This window comes from Ursus maritimus, unplaced genomic scaffold (genome assembly GCF_017311325.1).
Source record: "Ursus maritimus isolate PB19 unplaced genomic scaffold, ASM1731132v1 scaffold_29, whole genome shotgun sequence".
NCBI lineage: Eukaryota > Metazoa > Chordata > Mammalia > Carnivora > Ursidae > Ursus > Ursus maritimus.
Window position 1 is genome coordinate 8,392,070 of NW_024425452.1, and position 27,100 is coordinate 8,419,169.

The window sequence follows — 27,100 nt, forward strand, 5'->3', positions numbered from 1 at the left end:
TCATCTGTTGATGGCCATCTGGGCTCTTTCCATATTTGGTTATCGAGGACATTGCTGCTATATATTTTGGGGCATATATGCCCCTTCGAATCACTATGTTTGCATTCTTTGGATAAATATCCAGTAGTGCAATTGCTGGGTCATAGGGTAGCTCTATTTTTAACTTTTTGAGGAACTTCCATACTGTTTTCTGGAGTGGCTGCACCAGTTTGCAATCTCACAAACAGTGTGAAAGGTTTCCCCTTTCTCCACACCTGCACCAACATCTGCTGTTTCCTGAGTCATTCATTCTAGCCATTCTGACCTGTGTGAGGTGGCATCTCTTTAACATGAGTTAATACAGCATGCTTTCCCTCTCTGACCAGCCCTCCCTTCTTCCCAAGCACACTAAAATCTGGATGCTGCTTTTCTGGCTCCGTATTTTTATAATAACCACTGAAAACTGGTTAATCACTGTGAAGGTAACCGGGATCCTACCTTACAGCTGAATTCATGTGGCTCAGCTTTATTTTACTTCCCAGTTACCAACTTTCTATCACTTACTGCTTAAGAGCATTGTCTTTGGAAACCATCAGTTCTGGGAAATCCTGAGCTTCAATTTTCTCTTCTGTAAAATGTGGATTATCATATCAAGAACTTTGCTTTGAAAAGTGAGTGTCATGATATACATAAAACCCCTAATACAATGCCCGACAAATAATAATGAATAGAAATTATTAATATTTTTATTATGATCCTTTACAATGTGTAGTAGTTTGCTGAGTTCATAAGATCTTTCCATGAATGCATGTTGTTTGATTTTAAATTGCTAATTTTAGAAACGTTTGTAAGACCTGTTTTTACTTCCAGGTATCATAGGGAAAAAAAAATCAGCATAATCTAATCAGAGATTCAAATATTCAAGGTCCACTTCTACTGGAAATCTTCTGGCTAACTTTAAGAAAATGATCTAACATCTGGGCTGTTGTATCCTTATCAGCTCACTGACAGACATACATATTAGCCTGATAATTTTGTATTGCTCAATCATTCAATGGAATTGCATTAGATGACCCACAATCCATACTTCAATAGACCAAGATGCCACATATTCCTCCCTATCACTCTCCTTTCCCCACCCCCATTCACCCAACCCATAACCATCTTTGTTGCATCAGTGAAAGCAATGACAAAACCCACAATCATAAGTAGTTGAAAAGTTTGCCGCCATTTTTTTCCCTTGCTACTTACTAATGGAAAAGTACTGGGCCCTTTTTTGCAGGTGTTTTAAGACTGAGATGGCATAGTTCTAAGGTGTCTGTAGGAAGATCATGGTGTTCAGTTTCATAATCCTAGAACAAGGAAAAAGGTAATATTTAAAATAAAGATGGGAAGAATAAAGAGGTAATATCAATAATCTGTCACAAACTTAAACCTTAACTGTGTTTTAGTATTACCCCAATATTTTCCTGTATTTATTTGATCTCACCAATTAAGACCATAATATCCTTCTGAGATCAGATTATGTTTTAATGTCTTGGTATTTCTTTCAAATAACAAAAAAGTAGACTTCTTCTTAAAGAAGTTCACTTGACTTCCTTAGAATATCAACATATTTTCCAGACTCCCAAATCTTTACATGCTCTTTTAAAAAATTTTTTTAAAAAGATTTTATTTATTTATTTATTTGAGAAGAAAAGAGAAAGAGAGAGAAAACACGATGGGGATAAGGGGAGAACAGAGGGAGAGGCACAAGCAGATTCCTAGCACTGAGCATGGAGCCCACAGCGGCTCCATCCCACAACCCTGAGATCATGACCTGCGCAAAATCAAGAATCCCCGCTTAAGGGACCGAGCCACCCAGGCACCTGCCGCCCCCCCTTCACCCCCGGAAAATATATATACTCTTTAGAAGATAATTTCTGTAAGTAGTCACCCACATAGTAAGCATTTACTACATGGATTTGGGGTCACACTTATATGTCTTCATGTCTTTTTCTGGAAGCCAGTAGATGACATATAGTCCAGAAGAGTCAATGGCCATAAGTCTAATTGTTTGCAATACACAGTTTCTAATAACTGTGTATTCAAAGCACAAATAAACTGAGGTTCTTCATTTGACCTCGTGAAGCCCTCATTTACAAATGACTTTAGGCTTCTGCTATGATTCAGAGCATTTCATGTAAATGTAATGATTACTCTTTTAAGACCCCTAGAGCTCCAATAGGATAAACATCGCCGAGAGGCACGTTGAAAGTCTTCGGTGCTTCGGGGATAATCAACAAAACTGAAAGCTGTCCATCTGCACTGAATCAGCGGATGTGCCCACCAGGGTGTCAGAAGAGGCACGGAGGACCAGAAGACCCCTCACCTCACAGATCTTTATCGTCTTCACCCCACCTCCCAGGCCTTGGTCATTTCCTTTCCCAGACTGCTTCCATTCTTACCCTGGCTCCAGAGCCCAGATCTTCCCCCACGGAGGACGGAGCCAGAGACTGGCTGCTGCCCGCTGCTTGGACAGCGAGAGTAAAATACCCAACCGAGCAGGTGTGAGCGACGATCGACGTCACGAGGCTTTGTGCCTTCAGCGCAGTCGTCAGCTCAGTGAATTCCCACGACTTCCTGGTCTCCCTGTGACGCCCCGCTGACAAAATCCTACACATCTTCCCTTGAGGAAAGGAAATGCCTGCTCACACACTTGAAAAGTAGGAAGAAAACGGAGATAATACTAGGATTCAAAGTGCACAGGGGGTGGTTGAAAAAGGAGGTGTTCCTTTTCAGATAAGAATTCCTGAATTAACACAGGCCAGAACTGAAAGAGCAGCTTGGTAAAGTCCCCAGGTAATTAAATTCACAATGCAACACTAGGGTAGTGCCGAAAGTGCATTCGGGGTTACATAAAATTGGCATTTTGTGGGTTTGCACATAAACACTAGCGTCCTTGCCCCTTTTGCCTTCCAAAACAGTTTTGTGGTTAAGAAATTCAGTAAGAGTATAGATCCTTTACCTCTCTGGTTACGTTTATTACGAAAAAATGAATTAAAAGAAGAAGAAGAAGAAGAAGAAGAAGAAGAAGAAGAAGAAGAAGAAGAAGAAGAAGAAAGGAGAAGGAGAAGGAGAAGGAGAAGGAGAAGAAAAAATTCAGTAAGAGTAACAAGAGCAGGTCTTAGGAAAATGCCCAGAATTCCTGATCCGAGGCTGATGGCTTCAAGTTCAGCCGGTATATCTAACACTGGATAAAGATGTACTGCCTGTCTTCACAGAGGGTAGATGAGCAATAGATGCATTTCCTTTATGCTTAGTTGTTTTCAAGATTTAAAGGAATGAGGGGCGCCTGGGTGCTTCAGTCCTTAAGCGTCTGCCTTCGGCTCAGGGCGTGATCCCGGCGATCGGGGATCGAGCCCCACATCAGGCTCCTCCGCTGAGAGCCTGCTTCTTCCTCTCCCACTCCCCCTGCTTGTGTTCCCTCTCTCGCTGGCTGTCTCTATCTCTGTCAAATAAATAAATAAATAAAATCTTTTTAAAAAAATTTAAAAAAGAAAACGGAAGTCTTAAAAAAAAAGATTTAAAGGAATGAATTAACTCATCACATAGAAGGCAGGTTTGGTGAAAAGATGACAAACCAGGGATCAACACCCATCACACATTAACTCTCTCTACCCCCTGCAAAGAGGCTTGAATTTTTCATTTCAACCTTTGAGACTCACCTATGCACAATTGTTAACTATAACAAATACCGTCTCCTAGTACCGAGTGTCATTTTCCCCTGGCAGTGTTAAAATTCCAAGAGATCAGTGCACAGACATTATTTTAGTTCTCTTTTACTGCTATTTCAGTACAAATACCACTAACAAAAATAATTTGGAATTTAGAAGTCATCCTAGCCTGTTTTACTCTTATGGTTCCATTCAAAGTTAACTTCTGACAGTCTGCCTTTCTGACTGTTTACAAAATCTATCCTTGGATCTGTCTTTCTCACCGCTATATTCATGTTTTCACTGTATCTTGCTTAGACTATTAATTTAACGTTTCAAATACTTATATCCACAAAATTGCTACTCACTTATTTATAAATAGAATTGCTTAGTTCATTATTTTTATTAGTGCAACACAATCGTCATCATGTAACAGTCTATAATTTACTATGAATATCCTATTTTTCATTCTGGGGGACACCATACCCGTAATTATTACTTGTTTACATAGATGATGTCAGAACAAGAGCACCTTAAGTGTTGTACTGATAGATATTGTGAGTAAATATATGAGAAATGGACTATATCTTTTTTGATTACTGCTATATGTCAAAAGCCTAGCATGATCTGAATTATTTAGGTAATAGTTTATAAATATTTGTTGAGAGAATAAATATTGACTTGTCCTAGATTCTTAGGGAATGTAGAGAAAAACACACATCATCTTTTTCCTCTAAGACTTATAGTACTGGTGGAAAAATGCACACATATGTACATTACCAAGTAGTTTAGTTTAGTGCTGAGTCATTGAAACAGGAAATATTTACAATAATTGGAAATTCTGAGTTAATATCATCTGGGTAAAAATTAGATGGTAGAGTGACATTTGCATTCCTTTGAAAAATGTATATGACTTGATCAGAAAAAAAAGTTTTGGACACTTGTTTGGAAGGGCAGAAACAGACAAATCAATGTATCACAAGGTGTATGTAAGTCAGGATGATAGGCTGTTTAAAATTTTGGGATGGGGTGCCTGGGTGGCGCAGCCGTTAAGCATCTGCCTTCGGCTCAGGGCATGATCCCGGAGTTCTGGGATCGAGCCCCACATCAGGCTCCTCCGCTGGGAGCCTGCTTCTTCCTCTCCCACTCCCCCTGCTTGTGTTCCCTCTCTCGCTGGCTGTCTCTATCTCTGTCAAATAAATAAATAAAATCTCTCCCTCTGCCACTCCTGCTCTTGTGCTCTCCTGCTCCCTCTCTCTCTGTCAAATAAATACTTTTTTAAAGTCTGTTTTGTGTAATATAAGTATTGCTATCCTGGATTTCTTTTGACATCCATTTGCATGATAAATGTTTCTCTATCCCCTCTCTTTCAATCTGCAGGTGTCTTTAGGTCTGAAATCAGTCTCTTGTAGGCAGCATATAGATGGGTCTTGTTTTTTTGTCCACTTTGACATCCTAAGTCTTGACTGGAGAGTTTAGTCCATTTACGTTCAATGTAATTATTGATAGATACACATTGATTGCCACTTTGATCGTTGTTTTATGTTTCATCTATAGATTTTCTCTGATCCTTTCTTCTCTTTCTTTCATGTTTTGTTGGCTTTCTTTAGTGATATACTTGGATTCTTTCTCTTTATTTTTTTGCATAGCTATTATGGTGTTTGATTTGTGGTTAACATTAGGTTACTATATAACATCTTCTAAATATAACAGTCTATATTAACTATTGTGGACAATGCTGCTATGAACACTGGGGTGCATATGGCCCTTCTCTTCACTACGTCTGTATCTTTGGCATAAATGCCCAGTAGTGCGATTGCTGGATCATAGGGTAGCTCAATTTTTAACTTTTTAAGGGACCTCTACATGTTTTCCAAAGTGGCTGTACCAACTTGCATTCCTACCAACAGTGTAAGAGGGATCCCCTTTCTCCACATCCTCTCCAACATTTGTTGTTTCCTGCCTTGTCCATTTTTGCCATTCTAACTGGTGTAAGATGGTATCTCAAGGTGGTTTTGATTTGAATTTCCCTGATGGCTAATGATTTTGAACATTTTTTCATGTGTCTGTTAGCCATTTGTATGTCTTCATTGAAAAAGTGTCTATTCATATCTTCTGCTCATTTATTGATTTGATTCACAATAGCTAAATCGTGGAAGGAGCCGAGATGCCCTTCAAAGGATGACTGGATTAAGAAGATGTGGTCCATATATACAATGGAATATTACTCAGCCATCAGAAAGAACGATTACACAACATTTGCAGCAACATGGACGGGACTGGAGGAGATTATGCTGAGTGAAATAAGTCAAGCAGAGAAAGATAATTATCATATGGTTTCACTCATTTATGGAATATAAGACATAGGAAGATCGGTAGGAGAAGGAAGGGAAGAATGAAGGGGGGGTAAACAGAAGGGGAATGAACCATGAGAGACTGTGGACTCTGGGAAACAAACTGAGGGCTTCAGAGGGGAGGGGGATGGGGGATTGGGATAAGCCAGTGATGGGTATTAAGGAGGGCACGTATTGCATGGTGCACTCGGTGTTATATGCAAGTAATTAATCATGGAACATTGCATCAAGAACTGGGGATGTACTGTATGGTGACTAATATAACAAAATAAATATTATAAAAAAATAAAAAATAAAAAAATCATCTGTGAAAACAAACCAAAAACAAACAGTCTATATTAAGTCTATATTAAGTTGATGGTTGCTTAAGTTTGAAACTATTTTTATTCCTCTCCTCCCCATGTTTTAGGTATATGGTGTCATATATTACATCTTTTTATTTTATGAATGACCGATTTTTACTGAAAACTTATTTTTACTGCTTTTGTATTTTTTACTTTGCATAGTCTCACTTATGGTCTTTCTTTTCCACTCAAAGAGTCTCGCTTAATATTTCTTGTAGGACTGTATGATCTCCTTTAGATTTTGTTCATCTGAGAAACTCTTTATCTCTCCTATTATTCTGAATGATAGTCTTTCTGGATAGAATATTATTGGGTGCAGATTTTTTCCTTTCAGCACTTTTTTTTTTAATGATTTTATTTATTTATTCGACAGAGTTAGAGACAGCCAGCGAGAGAGGGAACACAAGCAAGGGGAGTGAGAGAGGAAGAAGCAGGCTCATAGCGGAGGAGCCTGATGTGGGGCTCAATCCCATAATGCCGGGATCACGCCCTGAGCCAAAGGCAGACGCTTAACCGCTGTGCCACCCAGGCCCCCCTCCTTTCAGCACTTTGAATATATCATGGCAGTCTCTTCTGGCCTGCAAAGTTTCTGCTGAAAAACCCCCTGAGAGTCTTATGGACTTTCCCTTGTATGTAACTGTCTTCTTTTCTCTTGCTGCTTTAAAATTTTTTTCTTTATCACTACTCTTTGCCATTTTAATTACTATGTGTCTTGGTGTGGACCTCCTTGGATTGAATTTTGGGGGGAATCTGGATATCTTCCCCAGATTAAGGAAGTTTTCAGCTATTATTTCTTCAAATAAATTTTCTGCTCCCTTTTCTCTCTCTTCATCTTCTGAGATCCCTATAATGCAAATGTTATGCTTGATGGAGTCACAGAGTTCTCTAAGCCTAATCTCAATTTGTATAATTTTCTTTCCTTTTCTTTGCCTGTCTTGGTTACTTTCCACTACTCTGTCTTTCAGTTTATTAATTTGTTCATCTGCTTCATCTATCCTGCTATTTTTTCCATCACACATACTTTTAATTTCATTTATTGTGTTCTTGATCTCTGATTGGTTCTTTTTATCTCTGTGTTAAGGGTCTCACTGATGCTCTCTACTCTTTTCTCAAGCCTAGTGAGTATTTTTATGATTATTACTTTAAATTCTCCATCAGGCATATTATCTATATCTGTTTTGCTCAGGTCTCTTGCTGTGGTTTGGTCCTGTTCCCTTCATTTGGGACTTATTTCTGTGTGTCCTCATTTTGTCCAACTCTCTGTGTCTGTTTCTCTGTGTTAGGAAAGTTAGTTACTTCTCTTGCTCTAGACAATAATAGCCTTATGAAGAAGAGATCTCTGCATTGCAGTGTCCCCTGTCCCCCAAGGCCTGGTGCCTCAGGGAGTGTGTTGCATGTGCTCTGCTGTTGAGTCTTGGTTCATTTCCTTCAGTCCAATTGTCCACAGAGATCTTCTTTGGCTATTATGGGCAGTATTTTGTCCCCAGAAAGGGTGAGGTGTGTTTTAACAAGGTGAGTAGTGGTATGCTTGTGAAAAGAGACCTGTCCTCACCGTAGTGGGGACTGAGGTCCAGCAAAACTGATGGTTCCATGCTGTATCTGCATGGGCTGTTTGTTGCACTGTCTCTTTAAGGCCAAAAACTCAGCTTCCTGCCTCAGGCTCCAGCAGAGCCAGAACCCACTGATTTTTAAACTCCACACTTTAAGTTCCACTAGTTGTAAGAATTCATGAAATTCGGCCCCTATAGATTTCAAAGGCAAATGTAGTGGGATTTGTCCTCCCTATTCATGGCCTCCCCAGTGTGAAATCTGTTTTTTGCCTTTTTTCATGCTGCTGGCTCCCTCTCCTTTGTGGCCAGCCATGGCCCATTTCATTCACAGACCATGTCTTCACATGTCTTACATTCTTTGATGTGGCCTCTTCTTTAGTTGTGGTTTGTTCTGCCAATCTTTGGATCATTTTCTGGGTCATTTACACTGAGGGGAGTATTATCTATTTGTATCTGTGGGGTAAGCCAAGCTTAGGCTCCTCCTACTCTGCCATCTTCCCCCCTGGGGTTACATGCAGGCCATCCAGTGGGGAGCAAGATTGGAATCTAGGTCTCTGAAAACCTACCCGGTGCCCTTTTCCACTCTAAATGCTTTTATTTTCTTCTCTTTTCTTTTACTGCATTGGCAGTACACTTAAAATGGGAACAAAATGGTGCAAACTGATAGTTTTGCTTTATCCCTGAGACGGCATTCTGTTGAATTTTGTCAAGTGCATTTTTACGTATCTTTTGTGATGATCACATGATATATTTATTTTGATATGGTACATGACATTAATTGATTTTTGAATATTGAAACATTTCATTCCTGTGATAACCTCACTTGATCATGGTATGTAATTGTTTTTATATGTTGCATCTATGTTCATGAGAAATAATAGTCTGTAGTTTCCTTTTCTTGTGATGTCTTTGTCTTGCTATGGCATAATTTAATGCTATCCTGAGTTGGGAAATAGTTCTCCTGTTTTCTGTCATGACATAAACAAATATTATCCTGAAATTGCAAGATATGCTTTATAGATTTAAGGTACATCCATAATCTAGTGAAATTTAACTCAATCTCTCTTCTAGTCAATAGTCTTTTAACCGGTTTCTTGCTGGCACTCTTGTTCTCTTACAGTTTATACCTCATCACTATCTTCAATATATTCTCATGGCTTGTTATCCTACTTACCACAACATACTAATTCTTTATGTGCCCTAGAGCACACCATATGACCAAGTTTCTGCCTAACTCTCTGGCCCGCTTTCAAAATGATCTTTACCTTGCTTGTTCTGCTCCAACCATTCTATGCTTCTTGCCTTTCCTCAAATATGTCAACTTTATTCCTACCCTAACAATTTTGTACTCACTATTCTCTGTTTTCTCCATTAAATCCTCTTATCCATTGTTCTCTTAACTTCTATTGTGATTCTAATCCATCCTTAGAGAGGATGTACCTGACACTCCTATTAACATTTTCCCAGTCTTTCCTCATTATTCTCTCTTCTGTTGCCCATTTTAGTTCATAGCACTTACTGCTTCCAATATTATCTTAAGTATTTATTCGCAAAATAACTTCCTTCCTATTTCCTCAATGAAAGTGTGAACTCCATGAAGTTCAGAACTTGGTCTCTCTTATTAATCACCCTATTACAAAGCCCCTAATTAAATACCTGAGACATTTTTCAATAAATATTTGTCGAATGCAGGAATGAATTGCATTACATTGTAAAGATTATTATGAAAGAAAATACAAGAAGCTATGAGAGAGAATGGGGGAGCTCTTCAGATTAAATGCTTAAAGGAATCTCTTGGATAAAAGAGCATTTAATGTGAAGGAGTTATTCTAGCAAATAGTAGAAGGATGACTCTTCCAGACAGAGCTAATAGCAAACACAAATGCCCTTTGGTAAGGAAAATCTTGAGGAACTTGAGAGAATTTAATAAGATCATCGATCATTATTGGAGTATAAGAAATAAAAGAGAGTGGAATGAAGTGAGATTAGAAAGGAGATTATAAAAAATATCATTCAACTTCTTACAGATCAGCTTAAGAGTATGAATATTATTAAGTATTTGAGAAGTCTATGGAAACGTTTTGAAAGTAGACTAATTAAGAAGTCTTTCCCTTTAGAGGTTAAGAAATGTGCTACAAAAATAACGTCCAGGAGCTGCATTGGTGGTCTTGAACCTTTTCCTGCTTCCCCTTTACCCCATGACTATACCTGTCCTCAAAATAATTTGTGGATCTTGACACTGGATAACGATGTGAGTCTAATATGACAGTCCAACTTATTGGTATATCTGAAAGATCCATAAAAAAAATAAAATCAAACATTTAGCAATGGAATAGAGGAATTGAAACTGGGTGGGGGAGTGGCTGAGAAAGAATTCCCAGATAATCAGGAGAAAAAATTTCCAAGCATTATAAAACCAAGAAAAAAAGACGTTGTTGTTGTTTTTTTAAATGCTTCTTTTATTTCAGAGTATTTTTAAATTTACAGAAATGTTGCTAAGATAGTACAGAGAATTCCCATATCCCTTTCACCCAGCTTCAGTTTCCCCTAATGCTATCATCTTGCATTACTCTGGTACATTTGTCAAGACTAAGAAATGGATGTTACTATCAAAAACAATTCAGACTCTATTCATATTTCACCACTTTTTCCACTACTGAACTTTTTCTGTTCAAGGATCTGATCCAGGAGACCACATTCCATTTAGTTCTCATGTTTTCTTAGTCTCTTCGGGTCTGTAATGTTTTCTCAGAATTTCCTTATTGCTCATGATTTTTACATGAGCGACAGATAATCATGGATTATGTTATTTTTTAATCCTTTGTATGAAAGAGACTTCTGTAAAATAAAAATAGACCCAAGAGAAAAAGACTCATTATTTGGAATAAAATGTGAAGCTAACATGCTTACAACATCTGTGCTAATGTCAAATCTAAGTAGATGATGTGGTCCTCCTTCACTTAGCCCTGCTCAGTCTGTATTGGGCATTTAATAAATTTTGCCTTCACATTCGCAGGAAGCCTTGCAATTTTTCTTGACAAAATTATGGTCACAGGTATAGTCTTTCTTCAAAACATTACAGTTAGAATAGTCATCTATCTTTTCACACCTATTGGCTGGAATAAAAACAAAGAAATTAGTCAGTTCATTATCATTTTCCTCCATAGCAGCAATGCAAACAATAAATTCAATGTAAGTGGGGAGAAGACAATTGAGCAAACAAGTTGGTATCACGCTGTGATACAAAGGGACACATTAATTCATCACTTAAAATTTGAGCTTTTTGGAATATTTCTAAAATGAATCGACCTATTCTCTTCCCTCAGAAAATAAAAGTACAATAAACTTAAATGAGTCTCTCTACAATTACGCTGTCCAAAATTATAGCCTCTAGCTACGTGGTTGTTTAAATTTAAACTTAAATTAATGAAAATTACATAACATTAAAAAAATAAATTTTCAGGTCATCGATGATTCTTGTTACATTCCAAGCGCTCAATAACCAATCTGTCTATAATCTATCTGGCTACTCTACAGGACAGTGCAAATATTGAACATTTCCATTATTGCAAAAAGTTATATTAGACTCTAGTTATATTAGACTCTAGTGCCACTAGTCTTTCTTTCAAGGGTAAGAAATCATTATGAGAAGATGTGGATGTAAAAACAGGAGGGAATTTCACTATGATTATCAGACATTTCCACTTTGAAGTTCCTCAGTGGCCACAAACTTAATAATTCTCAAACTAAATTCATCATTCTACCTCCAAGTGTGGCATTTCTTTGGAGTTGCTCCTCAACTCCCAACTCAGTTCCCCAAGTATCAGAGAAATGAAACTCTAACTACTAAATAATTCAAACCAGGAACTGGGAATCAACATAAACTCACTGCTCTCTACTTTTTATCGGCACTTACCAAGTGTGCAAGTAACAGACAATGGTTTTACTACTTCCTTCCTATTGCTCATTACTGTCCATTTATCATCATTTATTTCGTCCAAATGCAGTAAAAACATCTATTTGTTTTTCAAACTCATGTTTTCGACAGTTTCCAAGCTGGCTTCCATCCACTTGTTTCTCCATACTACTGCCAGATCTTTATAAAACACAACTCTGATCTCATCACTCTTCTGTTTAAAAAATCTTTCAATTGGCTGCTTATTGCTAACAGGATAAATTCCAAACCCCTTAATAAATAGTATTCAGCAGAGGAGTTAATATTTTCTTCTTTAATGAATGTATAGCTTTGATATCATTCAATATTCAAATTAGAGGTATGCAATTCACCCAGAAAGAATGCTACAGTTCAATCTGGTGAATGCATTTGGAAGGTAAAAATCTCAGTTAGTGGGTTAGCTGTACTGTTCATAATAATTTTAATAACATATCCCAACTAAACAGAAATATCAACTAAATCTAATCCTTTTGCTAAAATATTTTGAGACTTCTCTGAGCTAATAATGTTATATTCAGATTTGATTGACATTTTAAAAGTATGTAAAAATTACTAGCAAACATAAATGCGAGTGGTAATTAAATTAAACTTGATTATTCTAATCATACTATGGGGAAAATGAAGAATTTAGTATGATGAACTCATTGATATATAAAGATTGTTTGGTGTCTGAACCGAAATGTGTCTGCGTTCTCACTCCTTTATATTTTGTACATATTTTCTCTTTATAAAATGCTACTTTTGATGTAATTGCATTAACTTTGATAGAAAAAAATATTTAATTACAATGAATTATTTCCACAGAAACATTTTTATATATGCCAATATGTAACAAGTCCACATACATTGATGGTATGTTTCTTTAGTTTACACATGGTAATGGGGTTTTCACTGCAAATAATACATAGATAGTATGTAAATTTTTTTATTAAACACACTCTATTGGATACTTCTATTTTGTCTTTTGCATGAAGGCATTGTTTAAGTTGGTTACAATCAGAAGATTTCCTAATTCTTCAAAAAACAAAAAAGGAGTCTATGGCTTTTATGATATTGAGGTTTGATCCTTCTATCCTTACACTGCAGAGAATTGTTATCAAGAAATGATGCTGTATTTTGTCAAATGCTTTTTCTACATCTACTGAGAGGATCATATGGTTTTTATCCTTTCTTTTATTAATGCGGTGTATCACATCAATTGATGTGCAGATGTTGAACCACCCTTGCAGCCAAGGAATAAATCCCGCTTGGTTGTGGTGAATAATCTTTTTAATGTACTGTTGGATGCTATTAGCTAGTGTCTTGGTGAGAATTTTTCATCCATGTTCATCAGGAGATGCTCTATGTAGAAAACCCAAAAGACTCCACCAAAAAATTGATAGAACCGATACAGGAATTCAGCAAAGTGGCAGGATATAAAATCAATGCACAGAAGTCAGTCCTATTTCTAAACACTAACAATGAGGCAGAAGAAAGAGAAATCACGGAATTCACCCATTTACAATTGGACCAAAAACCCATAAGATATCTAGGAATAAGCCTAACCAAAAAGATAAGAGCTCTGTACTCTGAAAACTATAGAATGATGATGAAAGAAATTGAGGAAGACACAAAAACATAGAAAAACAATCCATGTTCATGAATTGGAAGACAAATATTATTAAAATGTCTATACTACCCAAAGCAATCTACACTTTCAATGCAATCCTTATAAAAATGCCATCAACATTGTTCACAGAGCTGGAACAAATAATCCTAAAGTTTGTATGGAATGAGGAAAGACCCCAAATAGCTAAAATAATGTTGAAAAAGAAAACCACAGCTGGTGGCACCACAGTGCCAGACTTCAAGCTCTATTACAAAGCTGTAATCATCAAGACAGTATGGTATTGGCACAAAAACAAACACATAGATCAATGGAACAGAATAGAGACCCCAGAAATGGACCCTCAACTCCATGGTCAACTAATCTTCAACAAAGCAGGAAAGAATACCCAATGGAAAAAAGACAGTCTCTTTAAAAAATGGTATTGGGAAAATTTAATATTCACATGCAGAAGAATGAAATTGGACCACTTTCTTATACCATACACAAAAATAAATTCAAAATGGATGAAAGACCTAATTGTGAGACAGGAATCCATCGAAATCCTAGAGGAGAACATAGGGAACAACCTCTTAGACCTTGGCCACAGCAACTTCCTGCTAAACACATCCCCAAAGGCAAAAGGAACAAAGGCAAAAATGAACTATTGGGACTTCATCAAGATAAAAAGCTTTTGCACAGCAAAGGAAACAGTCAGCAAAACTAAAAGGCAACCTATGAAATGGGAGAAGATATTTGCAAATGTCTTATCAGATAAAAGGCTAGTATCAAAGTCTATAAAGAATTTATCAAACTCAACACCTCAAAACCAAAAAATCCAGTCAAAAAAATGATGGAACACATGAACAGACATTTCCCCAAAGAAGAGATAGAAATGGCCAACCGACCTATGAAAAAAATGTTCCACATCACTTGGCATCAGTGAAATACAAATCAGAGCTACAATGAGATACCACCTCACACAGGTCAGAATGACTAGAATGAACAACTCAGGAAATAGAAGATGTTGGTGAGGATGTGGAAAAAGAACCCTCCTATACTGTTGGTGGGAATGCAAACTGGTGGAGCCACTCTGGAAAACATTATGGAGGTTCCTCAAAAAGTTAAAAATAAAGCTACCCTATGACCCAGCAATTGCATTACTAGGCATTTATCCAAAGAATACAAACATAGTGATTTGATGGGACACATGCACCCCAATGTGTATAGCAGCAATATCCACAATAGCCAAACTATGGAAAGAGCCCAGATGTCCATCGACAGATGAACTGATAAAGAAGATGTGATCTGGGGCGCCTGGGTGGCACAGCGGTTGGGCGTCTGCCTTCGGCTCAGGGCGTGATCCCGGTGTTATGGGATCGAGCCCCACATCAGGCTCCTCTGCTATGAGCCTGCTTCTTCCTCTCCCACTCCCCCTGCTTGTGTTCCCTCTCTCGCTGGCTGTCTCTATCTCTGTTGAATAAATAAATAAATAAAATCTTAAAAAAAAAAAAAAAGATGTGATCTATCTATCTATCTATCTATAGATATATATCTATATATATCTATGTATTAGAATGTTACTCAGCCATCAAAAAGAATGAAATCTTTTCATTTGCAACAACATGGTTGGAACTAGAGGGTATTGATACTAAGTGAGATAAGTCAGTCAAAGAAAGACAAACACCATAGATTTCACTCATATGTGGAATTTAACAAACAAATCAGGTGAACAGAGGGGAAAGGAAGGAAAAATAAAAAAAGTTGAAAACAGAGAGGGAGGCAAACCATAAGAGATGCTGAACTCTAGGAAACAAACTGAGGGTTGCTGGAGGGGAGGTGGGTGTGGGTATGGGGTAACTAGGTGATGAGCGTTAAGGAGGGCACTTGATGTAATGAGCGCCTGGTGTTATATGCAACTGATGAATCGTTAAATTCTACGCCTGAAGCTAATAACAAAATATATGTCAATTAAATTGAATTTAAACAAATAATTAAAAAAATAAAAGATACCCATAAAGAAAAAAAAGTCAGGTCATTTTATTATATATACAAGCAAATTAATGACTTCAAACTTACTGCATAGTCCATTGTCACAGTGATGAGGGCAGCTGGCACAAGATTTTCCTTTTAGGTAAGGTGTATGTATCTTGCTAAGAAGATTACCACTGAAATTTGAAATACAAAATGTCAAATGTTTTTCATTTTTCAGTTTAGTTTATGCTCCCAGGGTAGCATCTATCACCATATATACCTGAATATTTGGTCAATGTTTTTCATCATGTCAAATAACCGAAAAACTAAAATTCCCAAAATGTACTCAGATATCAATATAAAGAAAATAACTTACACATTCACTTACTTCCTTGACCATAATTTCACAGCCCTAACAATTGAAATAGGATTAATAGGGTCTAAAATATTCAGAGTACATTTCCACATGACAACATTCTTTCTCCCTCAAAATACTAGGTCAAATGGCTAAAGTAGTGTACCCCAAGGAGCTGGCTAGTGATAAAACATATCCCTTAGAGAGACAGCACAAGTTCCTGGGAGAGAAATTTTATATCTAATTTTATATCTAAAAAAATAATAATTTTTATAATATGAACTAGGGAAGGTAAAGTCCCTGGGCAATTTTGGCTTTAAGATGGAGGTAATGATTTGGGGCACCTGGGTGGCTCAGTTGATTAAGTATCTGCCTTTAGCTCGGGTCATGATTCTAGTGCCCAGGGATGAAGCCCCACGTTGGGCTCCCTGCTCAGTCAGGAGTCTGCTTGTTCCTCTCCCTCTGTCCCTCCTCCCTTCTCTTTCTCACTCTCTCGCTCTCTCTCTCAAATAAATAGATAAAATCTTTTAAAAAAGATGAGGGTAATGATTTTAAAGTAGTTTTTGGTGAGTGTTTTTAAGAGTAGGGATGCTTAAAAGGGTTTTGTGGGTAAGTGCAAATATAATCCTTGATGAAAGGACATATTTCCTGCTACAGGTCAAGACCTTAAACAATGGTTCGTTATGGAGATTTTGTGAAAACTTCTGAAAAACAAAGACTGAAGATGTTCTTCTTTTCTGGACTCTGAAGCATATTAAAGATCTCTTGAAAAACCTTTAAGACGCAAAGGTACGGCTATCTGTGATGGTAATAATGTAGGTATTTTTTTAGATAAGCAGGGCAAGGAACATTTTAGCAGGAAGAGCTGAAATCACAATCTGCCATCCCCTACTACCATCCCTTGCTTAACCATCAAGCTGCCGTCCTGCTAAAGTGTGAAGTTGATGAGAACGGATGATATCAAATCTAGAGCAATCTGCGCTAGCCATGCTCACAGAATATCTGTGAGCCCAAGGGAAAGGCGGCTGAGAGAAAAGATGTCACTTTATAACTGAGGAAAGAGAGTTTCTGATTTTATACTTGGGATTGAGAACCTGGTCTCTTCCCTGATAAGTTTGAATGTATCTCAATTTAAAAGGCATTTCCAAAACTTTGTTCTTTCTGGATAGACCTAGAGGGTATTATGCTCAGTGAAATAAGCTAGAGAAAGACAGATACCATATGATTTCCCTTACCTGGGGATTCTAACAAACAAAATAATAATAATAAAAACTAAAAAGCAGAAACAGACCATAAGTACAAGAGCAAACTGATGTTTGACAGAAGGGCAGCGATGGGCAGCGATGGGGGGAATGGTAAAATAGTTGAAGGGGAGTGGGAAGTACAGGCTTCCAGTTATGGAATAAATAAGTCAAGGGGGTAAAAAGTAAGTGTAGGGACTATAGTCAATAGTATTGTAATAGTGATAATAGCGTTGTATGGTGACTGTTGATAGCTACATTTGTGGCGAGCATAGCGTAAAGTATAGACCCGTTGCTGTGTCATACACCTAAAACTAATATGACGTAGTGTATGAACTGTGCATCAGTTTAAAAAAATGAAAAAAGGATTTATTCCTTTTCGTTACTGAAATGTTTTATATTCTGCTTTGTTTACTATACAAGAATTTTTTAAATATTTAATTGCATGTAGGATTATTGCATGGAACTCTATATACTTACGCAGGACAATATTGGCAAACATAGTAGTATTTTAGACTCTGTTGATTGGGGCAATAGGCAATTCCACATCCAACATGATAAGAAGAGTACCAAACAACCTACAATTCCAAAAAGGAATATATGAGAGTACTTTAAGGAAGAGGGAAAATATTGAACGAAAATAGTAATAGCAAATGTAAAACTGAAAAAAACGTTACTATGATAGTTTGTAGCCAAGTTCCTTTTGAAAATATTTCCCTCAATTATTGAAGAAAATCACACATTTTAAAATATTATATCTTAATGTACCTTCACTGTTTTATCCATTTCTAAGTTTGAAAAAGTACAGTGTATGTTTCCTTACCAAGAGTTTTGCAAGCGATGGAAAAAAATGACAGCTCTAGAAGTACCAGCCAATGCCACGACTATTACATCTATTCAGGCTCTTACCCAAATTGAACATTAGACTTGGTTGTAACTTAGAGATGCTTTCATATTAGAGCATTTGCGGTAGAAGTATTTTCATTTGTTTGTCTTACCTGGGTGTAATGTCCCACAACTGCATCAGAACTCTTAGGTCCCACACCGTAGACAAAATCATGGTGCTCCTCATACCAGTTTTGGATTGCATCTGACCAGGAAGCAGGGTAACTTGACATAAAGAGATTCTCACCACATTTTGTACCTAAAGAGAAATGGATATTCTTGAGGAAACGATAAAACATGCAACAGCAAAAGAAATCTATTATATGAACTCAAGGATGTTGCCCTTCAAACACGGCCTATACTTGTAACTCTTAGTACATAACAAAAAGGCTTCTGTCCTTCTCAGCTCTAAAGCTGAATAGAAGACAGATCTGTCTAGGGACACCAGAGTTACTTAATGGGTTAAGAGTCTGACTCTTGATTTCAGCTCAGGTCATGATCTCAGGGTCCTGAGATCAAGCCCTGCATCAGTCTCCCCACTCATCAGGGAGTCTGTTTGAGGATTCTCTCTCTGTCTCTCTCTCCCTCCCTCTGCCCCTCCTCCTGCTCACACTCTATCTCTCTCTCTAAAATAAATAAATCTTTTTTTAAAAGATTTTATGTATTTATTTGTGTGTGTGTGAGAAAGAGCGTACAAGCAGGGGGAACTGCAGGCAGAGGGAGAAGCAGGCTTCTCGCTGAGTAGGGAGCCAGATGCCAGATTTGATCCCAGGACCCTGGGATCATGACCTGAGCAGAAGCTACCCAGGCATCCCTAAAATAAATAAATCGTTAAAAAAAAAAAATCTGTTTAGGTTGCTGAGGCTGGCATCAACATGCAAAACTTTGCACAAGTTAAGATCTTATGCTTCAAAAATCCTCTGGAATTTCAGAGATGCATTCTTTTTCATGCTAAATTCTTCACATTGTAATGACTCCTACGCTCTCAGCTTTGTACTGTAAATTTGCAAAAGGCAGTGACCAACTTTTATTCTTTTTCTCTTCCTCTTACCCACCCTCACCAGAGATTTTTCAGATATTGGACCCTGTCTAAATATTTACTTATTTATTTATTTTTAAAGATTTTATTTATTTATTTGACACAGAGAGAGAGACAGGCAGTGAGAGAGGGAGCACAAGCAGGGGGAGTGGGAGAGGAAGAAGCAGGCTCCCAGTGGTGAAGACTGATGTAGGACTCGATCCCAGAACACCAGGATCACGCCCTGAGCCAAAGGCAGACGCTTAATGACTGAGCCACCCAGGCGCCCCCCTGTCTAAATATTTATGATTATGATTTGTGTGAACTTGGAAAAAGAGTTCTACAGGCAGTCTATAAGAGCCTCGATTAACAGGCAACTGACATCAGGAGGGATGGCAGATTTCGAAGCTTTTGGATTCTCTCTTAATCATTAAATCAGAATGTCAAAAGGCCAAATATTTTTCAGAGAATTAGGCAAGAAAAGCCTTGCAGAAGGTGACATCAGCAAGATGGTGGAGTAAAGAAGCCCTGGATTCTCCTTCCCCTAACAAACACTCTGATTCAGCCACAATTTCCAAACAAATTGCCCTTATGGGAAATCCAAAGCTAATTGAAAAGCTCCTAGACCCTGGGAGAATATGAACCCAGACTCACTGAAGCCAGTAGGGAAACTGGGACACTTTTGCTAGAATGCCTACCCTCAGCACAGTGCCTGCCATATGATCAGGAAGAGGTCCGCTAGCCCTCAGTTTCTCCCAGGGGAAAGGAGTTGGTCAGCACCCAGCCTTCCCTAAGGAAACTCCCCAGATGGCTGGCTTCTGTTTTAGCAGTCTTGGAGCTCTGACAGTCAGGCACAGGCTAGCCATCTGGAGGAGAATGGAGATGGTGGCTTGGGCTGGTAGATACCATATCTCCTCCCCTTGGCTCAGCACAGAGCAAGCAAATGAAAAATCTTAGTTCTCAGCTTTCTCCTGGGGAAGCAAAGAGTTAATCGGTGTGCCCAGTGCTCTAATTTCTCCAGGGCCGCCTAAAGAACTGACATCTGTCTTGTCAGTGTTGGAGCTCTGAAGGTTTTTGCACAGTGTTGTCCCCAGGGGAAGAGCAGAGATGGTAGTTTGGATTGGTAAATGTCATGGCCCTTCTCCCCAGCTCAGCACAGAGCAAGCTGACTAACACCACTGCTGCCTGTTTCTCCCTGGAGTGGGACAGATTTGGTCTGGTATCCAATGCCACAAATTTTCCAGAGGCTGCCCCAAAGACTGGCTTCTGACTTGCCTCTCTGAGAATGCTAATAAGATCCAGCATAATCTAGATACATGGGGCAAATAAGAATAGATAGAGATTTGGGTTCATAGTTGCCATAGCTTCCCTTCCTAGTTCAGCACAGAGTGAGCAGATAAAAAACCCAAGCTTCAGCCCTCTTCCTGAGTAGGGAAAGAGCTGGATGGAATGCCCAAAGATTCATCTTTTTCAGGGAGCTGCCTGAGGAACTGACTACAGATTTTTTTCTGATCACAGTGAACTTGATTAGACATTTCTCCAAGGAAGATGTATAACTGGTCAACAGGTATATAAATGGCTTTGGGTAACATGGACATTTTAACAATATTAATTCTTCTCAATGGGCAAAAAATACTCTCTTCAATAAACAGTGGTGAGAAAATTGAAGAGCCACATGGAGAAGAGTAAATTTAGACCCCTATTTTACACCACTCACAAAAATTAACTCAAAGAGGATTAAAGATTTAAACGTAGGACCTGAAACCATCAACCTCTTTGAAGAAAATATAGGAAAAACCTCTTTGACATTGGTCTTAGCAATTCTTTCTGGGATAGGGCACTAAAAGTATAAGCAACAAAAGCAAAAATAAATAAGTGGGACTGAATAAAACTAAAAAGTTTCTGCACAACAAAAGAAACAATCAATAGAGTGAAAAGGCAACCTATGAATGGGTGAAAACATTTACATAGCATAGAATTAATAAGGAGTTAATTTTCAAAGTATATAAAGAACTCATACAACCCAATAGCAAAAATTAACCCCTTTTAAAAAGGGGGCAGATTCGTTTTTTGTTTTATTTTTTCTATTTTTTATTTACCACATTTTATTTAGCATTTTACTTACTTTATTTTATTTTGTTTTATTTTATTTTATTTTATTTTAATTCCACTCCAGTTAACATACAGTGTTATATTAGTTTCAAGTGCACAGTATAGTGATTCTCAATGTTATACATCACCCTGTGCTCATCACAACAAGTGCACTCCTTAATCGCCATCACCTTTTCACTCATCCTCCCACCCTCTTCCCTTCTGGTAACCATCAGTTTGTTGTCTATAGTTGAGTCATTTTCTTGGTTTGTCTCTCTCTTTTCTTTTCCTTTGCTCATTTGTTTTGTTTCTTAAATTCCACATCTGAGTGAAATCATATAGTATTTGTCTTTCTCTGATTGATTTTGCTTAGCATTATATACTCTACCTCCATCCATGTTGTTCCAAATGGCAAAATTTCTTTTTTTATGGCTGAATAATATTGCATCATATGTATGCATGTGTGTACATCCATCTTTATCCAATCATCTATCAATGGACACGTGGGCTGCTTCCATAATTTGGCTATTGTAAATAATGTTGCTATAAACATAAAGGTGCGTGTATCCCTTTGAATTAGTGTTTTTGGGTAAATACCCAGTAGCACAATTACTGGATTTCAAGATAGTTCTATTTTTAACTTTTTGAAGAACTTCCATACTGTCTTCCACAGTGGTGGCATCAGTTTGCACTCCCATGAACAGTGCACAAGGGTTCCTTTTTCTCCACATCCTCTCCAACAGTTATTGTGCTTTTTTTTTTTAAGCCATTCTGACAGGTGTGAAGTGATATCTCAGTGCAGTTTTGATTTGCAATTCCCTGATGATGACTGATGTTGAGCATATTTTCATGTCACTGCTGGCCACCTGTAGGTCTTCTTTGGAAAAATGCCTGCTCGTGTCTTCTGCTCAAAAAATGGGCAGAGGATTCGAACAGGCATTTTTCCAAAGAAGACATACAGATGACCAACAGGTATCTGAAAAGGTGCTCAACATTACTAATCATCAGAGAAAATGAGATATCACTTTACACCAGTTCCGATGTCTATTACCAGAATAAAACAAAACAAAACAAGTGATAGTGAAGATGTTAAGAAATCAGAATCATGTACACTGTTGGTGAGAATGAAAAAATAGTGTAGCTGCTGTGGAGAACAGTATGGAGGTTCCTCAAAAAATTAAAAGTAGAACTATGAAATGATCCAGTCAATAGCACTTCTGAGTATTTATCCAAAAGAATTGAAATCAGCATCTTGAAGTGATATTAACACAGTCTTTTTCATTGCAGCACTAGTCAGAATAGGCAACATTTGAAAACAATCTAAACGTCCATGGACAGACGGATGGATGACAAGATGAGATACACACACACACACACACACACACACACAGACACACACTGGAATATCATTCATCTTTTAAAAAAGAAGGAAGTTTTGCAACATGTGATAACATGGGTGAAACTTGAGGACGTGATGCTAAGCAAAATATACCCATTTATATGAAATATCTGAAAGAGTCAAGTTCACAGAATCAAACAATGCAACGATGGTGGCTGGAGATGGGGGAAAGGAGAAATGGGGACTTACTAATCAATGAATTCCAGGTAAGCAAGGTGAATAAGTTCTAGATATATGCTGTACAACATTGTAGCTGTAGTCAACAATATTGTATAGTATATTTAAAAATTGGTCGAGAGTGTAGGTCTCATGTTAAGTATTCTTACTATAATACAATTTAAGAAAACATTGTTGCTTCAATAAAATTAATAAAAAAGAAGAACAAAATGCCTTGCAGCCTAGAAACATTTGCCTATCTTTTTGACTCTTACTTAATATTTACACTTTGGTGGCTTGAAATATAATGTCTACATGCTGATTAAAGAGGGTATAAAATATTCTTGGATATCTTCTTTATTATGGAAGGAAAGAAACTAAGAATCTAACACAACTTGCTCTTAAAACCATTCGTTTTAATTTTCTACTGAATGCAGTTCATCATTTCTCCTCATAATTTCCTTATAATGTTAACATCAACAATATAAATAACAATAGTTCTCCTGAAATTATAGGTAATTATTGACTCCTTTCAAATTCAGCTTGCCTATCATGCTTGATAATGTAAATAAACTTTTTATGTCAAGCTTATGCATAGAAGTTTTCTCTCATAGTTTTTATACTTCTTAAAAGTTTTATAGTTTTTTGCATGTGATATATTCTATGCATTATAGAAACTACACAAACTACTTGACTATTTATCATCAAAAAGTAAAAAATGAATGAATATACACAAAATATTCATGATGATTTTAAGAGTTTAAGTATCTTTACAGCAAAATTCAGAAACAATTCCCATAGTTCGATATATTTATGAATACAAAATAAAGAGCTATCTAAACACCAAATAGCTACACAACATGCAAAAAGGGCAGTGGATTAGAAATCAATAAGCCTGTCTTTCTCTGAGTGACTTATTTCTCTTAGCATAATATCCTCTAGTCCCATCCATGTCATTGCAAATGGCAAGATTTCATTCTTTTCGATGGCTGAGTAATATTCCATTATATATATTTTTCATTTTATAAAGATATATATATCATGTTATATATGTAATTTTATATATATAAATATATATATATATAAAATCACTCATATGTGGAATTTAAGAAACAAAACAGATAAACATAGGGGAAGGGAAGGAAAATAAAATAAGAAGAAAACAGAAAGGAAGACAGACCATAAGAGACTCTTAAGTATAGGAAACAAACTCAGGGTTGCTGGAGGGGAGGTGGGGGGGGGATGGGGTAACTAACTGGGTGATGGAAATTAAGGAGGACACTTGAAGTAATTACACTGGGTGTTTTATGCAACTGATGAATCACTGAATTCTACATCTGAAACTAATAATACACTATGTGTTAATCAAATTGAACTTAAATAAAAGATTAAAAAAAGAAATCAATAAGCCTGGTTAACTTTCCAGTATATGACACACCTTCAGGATGCACTCCTAGGTCATTTCTCCCATGTCCCTAATCTTTGAAACTGGAGAAATGATGATACATGACTTGTTGATTCATGAGCTGGTTGAGAGGAACAAATGAAGTATTGCTTCAGAACTTATTTTCATAATGTAAACAGACAACAAGACAAAATACTTATAATTCTCCCTCTACAGATAGTTTGATTTTTAAAAAGAGCAGTATAAGCAATATTTATTCACTAAGTCTTCTTACAACACCCCAGAATGTTCCATTCTATTTGATTTTCCAATATTATTTTATTTGTTCACTTTTTCAACAATTATTTACTCATTTACTTACTGGTTTTTCGGGCCTCTGGCAAGCTGTGTTCTAAAGTGCACTTGTTTGCCCACTTTTGGGCATTTGCTGCTGCTTCTTTGCTCCATTCCTAAACGTCACGAGAAAAAAAAAATACACTTAAAGATTCAACTCCAATGAAACATATCCTTTATAATCTGACTGGTAGGTTGATTTGCACCACTTCAAAACTTCTATAGATACATTAATGGTCATTGTTATGATAAGATCTTTTTGTTAGGGGTGTGTGTGTGTGTGTGTGTGTGTGCGCGCGCGTGTGTGTGTTTATCTGCTCCAGTGCCAATTTCCACATGAAGAGAAGTTCATAAATGATGTGTCTACTGACAGAAATATCCATTGCAGTATCTGACAATTTATGATAGCACAGGAGCCACACCTAGGATTTTTAGTAATAGTGCTGGCCTAAGTACTCATCAGTATGCGGAGTCTTTAAATTATATTTCAATAGTAATAAACTAGCCTAGATTATTCCCAGTTCCACTTGTAGCCCGTTTTATTCAAATGGGAGACATCTAGCATTTATGGATTGTGTCTTGGAAAGTGGACTATTATTTACCCTAAATGGCAATGATTTTGAAGGAAAGTGGACGCCTTTATTTTAGACTGGGACACAGAGTGAACAAAAAGTGCAATGGCATCACATTTGATGTCTTCTAATTTTGCCTTCCCAACTTAATAGGCCTGTAAACGTGACAGATTATTTAACCATTATAAAGGAAAATTATTTTTTGTCTTGACCATAATACAATTCAAATGAAATAACAGAATGGAAGTAAAACTTTGTCAGCACAAAGTTCGTAAGAGATGCCAGTTACCAGCTGCCTGATCTTATCACTGCTGGTTCACACCACTAGCCTTTATCACTGCCTCTTACCATCTTTAGCATGTTGCTGGCAGGTGGAGAAACTGATTTCCTTAGTTCATTGTGTTTATTAACAATCTCTTTTTGGACTTTCGTTCGAGTGGTTAACAAAGCTGCAAAGGATGGATCCTAAAGGGAGATAAAATTAGGGTTATCTTTCTAACGTTTGTTAAAATTGCAATTAAGAGTAATAAGTGCATTCCAGGGAACAAAGAGCATTTTAGAAAGCATTCAAGTCAAAATTAGTTGTTAAAGCATTGCCAGTGAACCTGACCAAAGCTATAACAAATAGGAAAGAAGTCATTTGAAGCTTTGAGAAGGTGGAAGAAATTCATGGCACGACAAATTAAAATCTCCTCGGAGGCCACAGATGCCAATTGCTAGTTTCAAGGGAATCCTTACTGTGCCCTTTCTAGCCATATGAGTGATAATATTTTATAACCATAAAGATACACAATAGAAACATTAAGACATATTCATTCACATTCGATCAGGCTGCAGCATGTGGGATGAGAGTAGACCTCAAGATTCATCCTAGACTTTAAGGAAACTTTGACCTGATATGGTCTGTATTTAGAGAAATAATGTATTTAAAATGTATTTAGGGAAGGGATGTTCGGGTTCAAAGTGCATTCCGTGCTCATAAAATTATTCTTCCAATTACGGTAGATATGATGATCTATTTTATTACTATCTGATTTCATGGGTGACTCAAAAGGTAATTTTGCAATATGAAAAAATTTCCAAGGCCATTTAGAGGGAACAGAATCATCCAGTTAATAGGCCATTGCTGTCTCTGTTCCTTTTTAGTAACAGAATAAAGTATTAAATTAACTGCTGAAATTGTTGGTATATTTTATCATTTTGTGTGTGGTGGGGGGAGATGTCTAGCCTGGAGGGAGTAGAGTGTGGGAATTGTTCCCACCAGGTCTAAGATACTTGATAACTTAAAATTACACTTGAGTGTTACGTTGTATGAACATGACCAAGAGTTTAAAGTCTAAGTTTAAAAAACAGGGCCCTTTGTTGATCTTCCCTGACATGTTAGGGTAAGTTATTCTCTCCTCTCCCAATACTGAGTTCCCTCAAAGGCCTCCAAATAGCGCAAACTTAGGTTTAACCATGTTTATTGCCACTATTTATTTACACATCTATTTCTCCTCTTTGCTTCTATGTTCCTAAGGACAGGGACCAATAGTGAATTTCTTTTTTTCTTTTCTTTTCTTTCTTTCTTTTTTTTTTTTTAGTGAATTTCATTGTACTCACAGATCTGGCACATCGCCAGCTACTAATTCCTAAGCTAGAAAGTATGTGCATGTGAAATATCAGCAGTGGCCCACCTCTGCTTTACACTAAAAGATAAAATAACATCCTTGGATATTTCCGGTTGACCCTCAAAAACCTGCTTCATAGAATTTTATTTCAAAACACATCAAAATTTGGTCCCTGAGAAAGAAGTAATTATTTCCTCCTTCTTACCCTATCTTGCTTTGTAGATACAAATCCTACGGAAGACATGTCTTTGTTGTTTTTAAATGAGTTTCAAGAAAGCTTTATTAGGTGACAGGAAATATGAAGAGTGTTGAGCATAAAATGGATTTAATAAGGTATCTACCCTTAAATAATATATTTCTATTCTTTCTCCCTCTCCCTCTGCCCCTCCTGCTCATGCACTGTTGCTCTCTCTCTCTCTCTCTCAAATGATTAAATAAAATCTTAAAAAAAGGAATTTATTTTGGTAGACTATATGGCATCAACAATGATTACAATACCACAGGATAACTGAAGTGTTAGGTGGATTCTGATAGATATATAAAAAAACAAAGGATCAATTCTTGATTCAGGCTAGGAAAGCTTTGCAAAAGATGGTCTG

At 37.1% G+C, this 27,100-nt stretch overlaps 1 protein-coding gene across 1 annotated transcript in view; it reads right to left on the bottom strand.

Moving 5' to 3' along the window:
* Nucleotides 1-10,382: 10,382 nt before the first annotated feature.
* Nucleotides 10,383-27,100, bottom strand: part of LOC103664017 (cysteine-rich secretory protein 2-like) — a 28,992-nt gene continuing 12,274 nt past the window's right edge. The window contains exons 3-8 of the mRNA XM_008691809.2: nucleotides 25,240-25,356; nucleotides 24,348-24,435; nucleotides 18,031-18,176; nucleotides 17,513-17,610; nucleotides 15,542-15,630; nucleotides 10,383-11,038 (exon numbers count right to left, since the gene is read on the bottom strand). Of these exons, the coding sequence (XP_008690031.2) occupies nucleotides 10,911-11,038; nucleotides 15,542-15,630; nucleotides 17,513-17,610; nucleotides 18,031-18,176; nucleotides 24,348-24,435; nucleotides 25,240-25,356 (666 nt within the window). The 3' untranslated portion in view covers nucleotides 10,383-10,910. The remainder of the gene's footprint in view (nucleotides 11,039-15,541; nucleotides 15,631-17,512; nucleotides 17,611-18,030; nucleotides 18,177-24,347; nucleotides 24,436-25,239; nucleotides 25,357-27,100) is intronic.